Source organism: Nomia melanderi, chromosome 10 (genome assembly GCF_051020985.1).
Source record: "Nomia melanderi isolate GNS246 chromosome 10, iyNomMela1, whole genome shotgun sequence".
NCBI lineage: Eukaryota > Metazoa > Arthropoda > Insecta > Hymenoptera > Halictidae > Nomia > Nomia melanderi.
In genome coordinates, this window is record NC_135008.1 from 6634990 (window position 1) to 6645233 (window position 10244).

Here is a 10244-nt window from a genome sequence, read left to right on the forward strand (position 1 = left end):
ATATCTTCAGGAAGTTTTAAAACTTGTAGAAAAAAGAGTCAAGAATATCAAGCCATTGTATAAACTGTTCCCATTGTTATAATTAATACAGTGCTTTGTAATATTAATGACTCTTCAAAAATATTTTATGTACATAAGTACATTGTATGCAATATGTCTTTACATTCTTTATGAACGATTCGCATTCACTTTAGCGTTCTCTTTAATGCTCTCTTTAGCACATCTCTTCTGTATTCTTTGCTTAAAGCAATGACAGCAAGAGAAAATACAAAGTGCTTGTACATTAACCTGTTTTCCTGAGTATTACCAATTTTATGCGTATAGCCGCAATTTGTCCACATTATCATTAAATTTTAGTGCTACAAATTCTACGATGAAACGTTGTGCTTGTTGTGTTGTGTTTAAATTTTTAATGATACGAGCATGAATATACAGTTGCTTTGTAGCATAAATAAGACAAGGAATGTACTTGATTAAAGATGCCAATAATTCTGACATTAATTCTGACAATTTAATGCAGTAGCTATGAAATTAAAGACTTGAAAAAGAAGAAAATAAGTTTCTTCATATCTAGAAAATACATTGAATAATATAAAAATGAAAATTATATTCCTTTGTCACCTTTTTTTTCGTTAGTTGATATTCATAAGAAAAGAATTTGAAACCTTGTATTCATGTTGTAAATAATAAACAAAAGTGATAGTCATGTTATATATTCTTTATTTATATCTTTAAATGTTAGACCTTAAGTGCCTTTATTGTATTACAATACAAAACAACTTTTTTATATATTTCAATTATAGAAACTAGATAGCTGCTAACTAACTATACTGCCCAATATTTAGTAAACAAATGTAATGTGATCTTTTTTTACTAAAATCTATAATAATAAACGTTTTACAATACTAATATAAAAATTAATTTCATATATTTCCTATTCTATTTTTATCAGAAAACCTATAACATTACAATGTTCAATTGCATTATTACGTATTATGTAACATTCTTAACTTAAAAGAATCAATATATAGATGAAAAGTGAGATTAAAAGTTTGATCAAAAATACAGTATACATTTAAACAAATTATTATAGTGAAGACTGTGATTTATCTAGTTAATAATCTAATATCTTAGTATACAACGAGATAACGTTAGGCTCAATTATTTCCAATTGCTCCATACCAAACATGGCGCAAATGATAATATCTAAAATTGCTCTCTCAGCAATTCGAAATAGTAATCGTGTAATAGTGCGAATACCTGTGCCTGTAAAATATCAACGATCATGTTTCCATACAAGTTGGATTCTCGATGGTATACACTTTATTCAAAAGTAATTTATTAACACAATTATTCTTGACCGTGTTTAGGTTAACATGCAATCATTTCGTTAGAACAATTTTTTTTCAGTATAACATTAATTTCAATATAAATTATAATGTCAATAATACAGATCAATGGGTTTTTTTCTATTTTTACTAGTAACAATTCGTAATTACTTATTTATACTGTTGATATACAGAGTGATTATGCAATCAAATAATAAATGCATGTGTGGTTCAAATATATTTAAAATTTTGCTTTGCTTTAGTAAAAGGGAAAGAGGTCTTAATGCCTTCCTTGTCGCCTACCATGGAAAGTGGTACTATTGTCAAATGGTTAAAGAAGGAAGGTGAGAAAATTGAGGCTGGCGATGCACTTGCTGATATTCAAACCGATAAAGCTGTTATGACAATGGAAGTTGATGATGAGAGTATTCTTGCAAAAATAATTGTAAGATTTAAAAATGTTTTTAAAGATGCATAATGAAATTGTCTTGGTATTTACTTTCAAAAAATTATTCTTATCTTATGTACATTTTAGTCAATAAGTTTTTTAACTTTTTGACTAGATCTTATTTTGTATAGTGTAAATAAACACATTATATTGATTTACTAGATACCAGAAGGAACAAAGGATATTAAAGTAGGAACACTGATTGCCCTTACTGTTGAAGCAGATGAAGATTGGAAATCTGTAGAAATGCCAGACACTGCTTCGAGTGCATCTGCAAGTACTCCACCAACACCTTCTGCACCAGCTGCTGCTCCTGCTGCAAGCACTGTAGCTGAACCACCTCCTGGCCAGTAAGTTCTCATGGTAACAAAGCTATATATTTGAAGGACTATTAATGTGTTGAAATTAAAACAAAGAATTATGAATTTTTCAGAAATAATGTCAGTATGCCTGCTTTGTCACCTACAATGACTTCAGGTACAATAGTAAAATGGCTTAAAAAAGAAGGAGAAGAAATAGAACCAGGGGATGCAGTAGCAGAGATACAAACAGATAAAGCTGTTATGACATTTGAATTTGAAGATGAAGCTGTCTTTGCAAAGATTCTTGTACATTATTGTCAATGAATATTACATTATGAGAGAGAGAGAGATGAATAGTATAAATTTAATATATACTTAAAATTTTATTTGCCAGGCTCCTGAAGGTAGTCAAGTTGAAGTGGGACAATTGATTGCTATTACAGTTGAAAAGGGAATGGATTGGAAGAATGTTGTTATTCCAGCAACTACAAAACCAGCTGCTGCAGCTGCTCCAGTTGCAGCGGACACGCCGGCCGCACCAGGAGGAGATGCAAAACCTGCACCAAGTGGACAGTACGTAAATTTATTCTTCTTCCTGATTTTAAAGCAATTATTTATATATTACGTAATATATTCATTTCTTATAATTTCTTTCTTACAGAGTTTATGGTTTAGCAGTAAAACGATTGTTAGAAGAATATGGCTTAAGTTCTGGTTCCATCAAAGGAACTGGACGACCCAATAGATTATTAAAAAGCGATGTATTAGCCTATATTGCAGCAAATAATGTACAAAAAGTTGCTCCAGCAGCCGGTATGTATTAAGAATTGTTTTTATTAATTTCAAAATATTATACTATATATTAATATGGATATTTCTATTCGCTGATACAGCTTCTCCTCCAAAATCCGAAGGAGATAAAAAGGATCGTGCCAGTTCTTCGAAAATTCATGTGCCTGTTGGTCAACCTTCTACCTATGAAGATATACCAGTTTCAAATATACGTGCGGTTATTGCTAAGAGACTCGGAGAATCGAAGGTAAATTTAAATATTTTTTTTGTATGATCAAATGTCATAAAAATTTGTACAAGGACACATGTGATAATTACCTATTGTTTCAATTCATGTAACATTTTTTTTAGAGTACTATTCCGCATTCTTATGCTTACGTCGATATTAAACTAGATAAACTGAATGAAATTCGTAGCGAATTGAAAGCTGACAATATTAAAGTTTCGGTAAATGACTTTGTTACGAAAGCAGTCGCACATGCATTAGTCGAATGCCCATCAGTAAATACATTGTATCAAAATGGTCAGGTAAGTGCAAAAATTGCTTTAAAAGCAAGAGAGCATATATATGTAAACACTATTAACTATGACATTTTATTAATAGATTATACGTATGCCGCGAGTCGATGTATCTGTAGCAGTTGCTACAGATACAGGTCTTATTACTCCAATTGTTTTTGATGCCACGGCCAAGAGTTTGTTAGATATTGCAAATAATATTAGAGAATTAGCTGAAAAAGCTAGAACTGGTCGATTAAAGCCAGAAGAATTTCAAGGAGGGACATTTACGTAAGCTGATAAATATATATTACACGCGAATTATGCATTATAAAATGACTCTCACATATTACTTTTGATATTGTGTTTTAGAATTTCCAATTTAGGAATGTTCGGTATCAAACAGTTTAGTGCTATCATAAATCCTCCACAAACAGCAATACTTGCAGTTGGTGGCGGCCGAGAGGAAATGGGTAAATATTTATAATTATCGATAAAGTAGAGGAAATTCTAATATATTGTTTTATAGATGCTACGCTACAAAAAACAACAAAAATGTCGGCAACATTGTCTTATGACAGAAGAGCGATTGACGAAGACCAAGCTGCAGACTTTTTAGCTGTTTTAAAGGCTATGTTAGATGATCCTTCTTTCCTTGTTGCCGGAAGATTACGTGCGCTTAGGTATGGGCAGAATTGACCTTTAATTAAATCTTAATTCTGAAATGTTTCTTGAAAAAATGGCTTTATTATAGAAATCATAATATTCTTAAATATTAATTTTATTTAATATAGATCTGAAGAATTTAATTATTTTAGTATTGATGTAAAATTTAATTAAATAATTCTCGAATTTAATATGAAAAGCCATTTTTTCGAATAAATAGCTGAAACTATTTGTAGCTTCAAGTGTTGACATATGCAAACTTTAATTTATAAAATTAGAATAATTATGGAAAATATTTTACAATATGTAGTTCTTACTGAAGTAAGCAATACATTTTCCTGTTTACAACTGCCATAAAGAAATACAAGATAGTAAATAATTGAATGGTAATATTTTTACTTTTAATATGTGTATACATTTTTAGGAGAAATGCAGAAGGTCATTAAGTTTAAATTAATAAAAATATGTAAAATATATTAGCCACGCAATGTAATATATGTATATATAGTACTAAAATATTCTAAAATGTTGTCATTTCTTCTATATTGCTTAATGCCCTTTACATTTCTGTGGCACTTGTTGAAAGTTTATTTATTTGGACATATTTATGTACGTTGAATACATATTAAAGGTATTTATATCAGAATAGTAAACAAATGCATAGCAATTATAAATTAAAGAAAATTATAAAGTGTTCAACTATCAAATAATATTAATGAAAATGAAAATGCGTATGTTTTACTTTTGTGTATCTAGAGAACTTAAATTTAATTAAATGAGCTATTTAGTATATTTATTTCAATAAAATAGTTGCCACACTGTAGTAATTTCTATCATACGACATATCATTATACTACACAATTTTCATGGTATCAAAACAGTTTCAAAACAGAATAATCTAGTCTTATTTTTACCATAATTAAATATAGAACGAATATAATGTAAATATATAAATAAATATATAGTTAATTCTATTTATTAGTATCACTTTGTATGATTAGAAACTTCAGTGTGGCTTAACAAATTTTTGGGAATAGTGAAATGTACAAGATTATTAATTTATCTTGTAAATAAAGTATTTATTGTTTAAATTGATGTGTGATGTTCTTTCAGTACATTTTCTATACATTTTATGTAAAATTTTAAAAAGATAAACTTCTTTTTCTAATAATTTTCTATTAAATCATTATTACATTCCTCATTATCATGTCCTGTTATTACTGATAGTAATATTAGTAAGGCAGTTACCATAGAATCATAAGTATTGATCTGATAAGGCACAAATGTTGTGACTGTCTATATATAAATCATTATACATTAAAGTTGCTAACTGATCAATGCGTGAATCACATAATTATCTTCCTTCGTGAATTATGAATTTTTTAAAACACATTAATTACTTAATGTCAAATTATATTCAAATTACACACACTACTGTTAAGGAAGCAGTAGTTTACAATGTGAAAATCACACACTTGATCAAATACAGTAATATAATATAATAGGACTTGATTTCCCTTATCACAGTTGTGATTTTACTTCATATTACTGCTCAGGCCTTAAAGAATTAAATAGTCTATAGCAAAAATTCGGCTATTTTTCTTTATAAAAGGCATTGTAAATATAAAGTTATGTATATAATTTAATGTATAATATTTCTTACAATTTGGTATTTGGTTTGAGCAGTATTAAGTTCTAAAATACGAGTACAAAAGTTTTTGAAAAGTGTATATTGCAATACTCAATAAAACCTTATAAAACTAAACGCGTCTTTTAAAACCTTTCAAAAATGCATTCTGTAATGTGCGGTATTTTAAACCATTTACAATACTTAGTCATTAATACATATGGTTATAATATTGAACCGTAAGGTTCAATTTCTCACTATTAATAAAAAAAGAATTCCTTTTTATAAAGGATTGTAAAAGTTTCTATAAAAAGCATTTTTTTGCTTTAATTCAATGGTAACATATTAATCAAACATATTATACATACAAAAATACCCAATTTAAATATAAATTGTTTGATTTGTAGTGTATGGCTTAATTGGTTGATTCTTAGATGTATAGAATCCAAAGTAACAAAAGAATACAGTCAAAGAAAATGTAAATACTTAATACAAAATATGTAATACATTGTATATTGTTGAAATTTGAACTGGATAACATTATTAGATTAATTTGTACTACAGCAAAATGGAATTTTTAGTTTTCTTAGTATACCAAAAATTGTTGAGTATGAAATTACTTGTGAAAGGTTCCTGATAAATGCTATGCGTGCATACTTTGCATTTTCAGTTTTTGAATAAACTAAGTACAGTATTTATAATAATTGTGTTACATAATAAATGCAAAATATAACTGAAAATACAATCTTAACTACCTAGAAAATCCCACATGTATCTTTCTAAGAGAATAATAATGACAACTCATTGTTTTTACATTTTCCTCCTTACTTGCAAATTGATAGAATAATTCATAAAAGAAGGGATCATATATAAAAGCAAATCATGAAACTTACATAATAAATATTGCACATCAAATCATTACTAACTTATATAACTTTCACTGACTCAAGCAATAGACTGAATCTATTGTGACATTAAAATAGATTTAAAATGCAGAAAAATGAATGACAAAAGACACTTTGCAGTAATCTGTTTGTTACTAGAACTTATACTAATCATACTATTAATTTGGTAATACATTCATACAAACATAATAGTTAGTCGCATATCATAAAATATGTATAAGAATTTGCACTGCACATATTCCTTGTATAATATAAGAAATACTTTTCATTGTATAAATTATATCAGTGCATTGCTGTATAATAATGCGACAAGACAAATTCATAAGAAAATCAATACAAGTATTTTACCTGTATTTTTAAAAAAATGTTCAGTAATATGCTTTATGAAGTATTTGTTGCGCCGCTCGAATCAGTGGTGTAAGGGTTGTTAATTCTGCACAATTCTCTAAAAATGGATGAGATAGCAATTCATCGGCTGTTGCTCTCTCATCGACTTCAACAGCTAGACATCTTTCTAAAAAGTTTTGAAATGTAGGACTTAAAGTATCCCATCTGGGAATAGAAGGTTTACCAATAGCAGCTATTAAATACAAAGCTCTTAGAGGTGTTTCTTTCATGTAAGGTGGTTCACCCTCTATCATTTCAATAGCCATAATACCCAAAGACCAAATATCCACCTTTTTACCATACTGTTTTCTTGTTACTACTTCTGGTGCCATCCAATAAGGAGTACCAACCATAGTTTGTCGTTTCTCATCACCATCTATATTAGCACAAAAACCAAAGTCTGTAACTTTCACAGTACCATTCATTCCAAGGAGCACATTGTCAGATTTAATGTCTCTGTGAATAATTCCCCTTTTATGTAGAAAACTAATTGCTTTCAAAACCTCTCTACAAACTGCAGCAATTTGTGCTTCTTTCATTATTGTTTCCATAACAACGTCTGTCAGTGGTCCGCCTTCTAATAATTCCATAACTACCAAAAGATGTTCATTTACAAGGTATGCATCTAAAAAGTTGACCAGATTGGGATGCTGAAATTCTTTCAGAACTTTAATTTCAGTTAATATGAGTTCTTTCTTTGGTTGCTTTGATAAATCTATATCTTTTATAGCCACTTTCTGTTTCGTCTCTGAATCTGTAGCTATGAATACAGTACCTGAAGCACCAGCACCAACCTCTTTAGTTCTTATGAAACGTAGATTGGGATTTCCACTTTGACAGATAGTTCTGAGTTCCTTGAAGACCTCTTCGTCGCTAAGCTTCACCCCCGTAGAATCTGTTTTTCTTCTTAAAATAGGACTCTCCTCTGTCTTGTTCGGTGTGTTCTCATTCTCCAGTTGTTGGTCATCTTCAATTTGGTATGTATTCAAATCTTCTAAAATCTCTGTCAAAGTTTTTTCAATTCTATCAAGGCATATTCGTGGTGTGGGTGCTGAAGTTATGTTCATCTTGGGTGGAAGTTTCGGTAACTTTTGTTCGTCGCTGTCCGTAGAACCCGTGGAAACAGAACCATCCGAATCCCTGCGTTTGCATTTTTTTGCTAAGATCTTGTCGATTTCTTGAGACTCCTCCTCGATAAGATCTTGTGTCACGAAAGGCTTAAACACCTCTTCCTCTGGTTTCCGTTTAATTGAATAATTGTAGAACTTGATGGCCTGTAAAGCGGCGGCAGGATGTTCGTCCTGCTCCGATTTCGATATTTGGGTGTTGAGCAACCGAATCCAAGATTCGGGAAGACCCTCCAATTGTCCTGTTTGCTCATTTCTGCTCACGTGAAACTGATGGGAGACGTTCGTGGGTAAACCGATTTCAGTGGCGACCGTGTCAATCGGGCCAGGCCTTTTCCTTGAAAACAACTTCGATATGTTGAGGCTCATTTTACCGCGCAATCCTGCGCCCTACCGTATGTACGTTGATTGATTCGTTACAACTATTTTTTTTTGCAAGAAAAACGACTATGAGAGGGGATAAACACAGTCACTTTTTAAATCGCGATTCTCATCATAACATGACTCGCTTGTCCGTCTGTCGCGACAATACATCAAACACGAACGTAGGCGTGTTTCTCTCGACCTTACGTCACAGTGCTGAATAGATGGCGGTAAAATTTGAAAATGTGATCTCGGCCCTTTCGTTGTTATTCAAATGATACAGGGTGTAATCCGATTAAAAAGTTCCTTTTTCATTGGCGTACAGGAATTATTGGTGTATACTATTGAAAATCAATCAATTAATTAAATAAAGTTGTACACTGCGACATGATATAAAAATGACAGTTTAGATGGCTGGAATCGGCTGGATCGGTAAATATCGTTTTCATAATACCATCATCGATCGAATGTCATTTCTCCTATCTAAATATCTATATCTTATCAGTTTTGCGTGTCAGCTGTACATAGGGTGATTCCTATGATTTTTGAAATCACGTGTGCATGTATCACCGCTGACGTAAGTGTCCATACGTTTCTTCCCCCGCCTCTAATTCTTTTCTGGTCAAATTAATCTTATCCATTTTGCCGTTTTTTTTTGCATAATGTATTCGGTACTATAGTTCTATATGTTTCCCATTATCGTACGATAACTAAGTAACAAGCGAACGAAAGGGTGAGAGTATGCGCAAAGAAGCAGCTATTTTCGTCATCGTTCTATTATCACGGAATGATGCGACAGACATCGATTGTTGAAATAAAAAATCTTACTTGGTAAAAATTTCATAGTGACGTAGAGATATCACTGTTCCTAACAGTCTGTTCCAGAAGTTACACTGACTATGATGGTGCATCGGCAACCGGGCTAATATGATTTCTTCTAGCCTTTTTCCCGTGCCGTCGATGTTCGACACAGGTGAAAGATTTCGCTTCGATTTAACGAAAGATAGGAAAATACTCATTTGAAAAAACACACGACAAATTCTCGAAACTAATCGCTCAATTCGAAACGATTAACATGTTCCATGGCATGTGTACCATTTATACGCGCCATTTTTATAAGGAAACATTTTTTGTGAGAAATTCGTTAAAGAACAATGGTACACGTGGCGAAACAACAAAAACGTAAAGGAATGATACCAAGATATATTAAAAGTCAGTAAAACCTTGAATGTAACTTAATCTATCATTGAAAAAATCAATGCGCTTTATAAGCAAGATATAACCGAAATTTCCGGTGCCAAACTGTTGTATCCATTACAGATTTGTTGTTATTTGTAATTTATTGTTGAAAATTATGAAATAAATTAATTTATTCGTGTACATGTTATAAGAAAAGTTTACGCCGATAATAATTATGCTATAAATCAGATGGAAACCGTACGAAAATGAATGACGAGAATGTTCAGAATCGACGAAAACAAGTATCAAAATTAGTTGTTTCGAAGTCTTGTCTCTTAATCTTTGTTTAAAAACGGAACGCAAAACATCTGTCGAAACTTTAGTTTTGCCATTCGCATCTATCTTTGCTCTCTGTTTACATGTGAAAGTTTAATAAGAGGAATTATGTGTTGGTTGTTCGCAATGTCATGTGTTCGATGCGATACGTTAACTTCCACGTTCCGTTACCATTAATGGACAAAGATGTTTTCATAAATCGAATTTGACTTAGCGCTGCATCGGAAAAATAATTGCAATTCGCAAGTGATTCTCAGCGAGCAGTTCACATTCGAACAGTTTGTGT

The 10244-nt window shown here is 31.1% G+C and overlaps 2 protein-coding genes across 3 annotated transcripts; one reads left to right on the forward strand and one right to left on the reverse strand.

The window, feature by feature from the left end:
- The first annotated feature begins 1168 nt into the window (after positions 1–1168).
- LOC116429734 (dihydrolipoyllysine-residue acetyltransferase component of pyruvate dehydrogenase complex, mitochondrial) lies at positions 1169–4918 on the forward strand. Of its 2 annotated transcripts, none has more exons than XM_031983008.2 (11): positions 1169–1314; positions 1592–1773; positions 1939–2126; positions 2210–2384; positions 2473–2651; positions 2740–2891; positions 2972–3117; positions 3222–3398; positions 3475–3659; positions 3741–3841; positions 3898–4851. In XM_031983008.2, the coding sequence occupies exons 1-11, from the start codon at positions 1188–1190 to the stop codon at positions 4065–4067; spliced, it is 1782 nt and encodes a 593-aa protein (XP_031838868.1). In that variant the 5' UTR covers positions 1169–1187; the 3' UTR covers positions 4068–4851. The 2 variants fall into 2 exon arrangements, with proteins under 2 accessions (XP_031838868.1, XP_031838869.1); XM_031983009.2 differs by having other exon boundaries at positions 1182–1333; positions 3898–4918.
- Positions 4919–5130: 212 nt separating this feature from the next.
- Positions 5131–9268, reverse strand: Pak3 (p21 (RAC1) activated kinase 3). Its single transcript, XM_031983010.2, has one exon. The coding sequence runs from the start codon at positions 8447–8449 to the stop codon at positions 6935–6937; it is 1515 nt and encodes a 504-aa protein (XP_031838870.1). The 5' UTR covers positions 8450–9268; the 3' UTR covers positions 5131–6934.
- Positions 9269–10244: the final 976 nt, after the last annotated feature.

Excerpts from the sequence above, each read along its gene's own strand:
- LOC116429734 (XM_031983008.2), top strand. The coding sequence starts at position 1,188 with ATGGCGCAAATGATAATATCTAAAATTGCTCTCTCAGCAATTCGAAAT. Across the intron at positions 3,660-3,740 it reads TTTCAAGGAGGGACATTTAC|AATTTCCAATTTAGGAATGT; the intron begins GTAAGCTGATAA and ends ATTGTGTTTTAG. Across the intron at positions 3,842-3,897 it reads TGGCGGCCGAGAGGAAATGG|ATGCTACGCTACAAAAAACA; the intron begins GTAAATATTTAT and ends ATTGTTTTATAG.
- Pak3 (XM_031983010.2), bottom strand. The coding sequence starts at position 8,449 with ATGAGCCTCAACATATCGAAGTTGTTTTCAAGGAAAAGGCCTGGCCCG.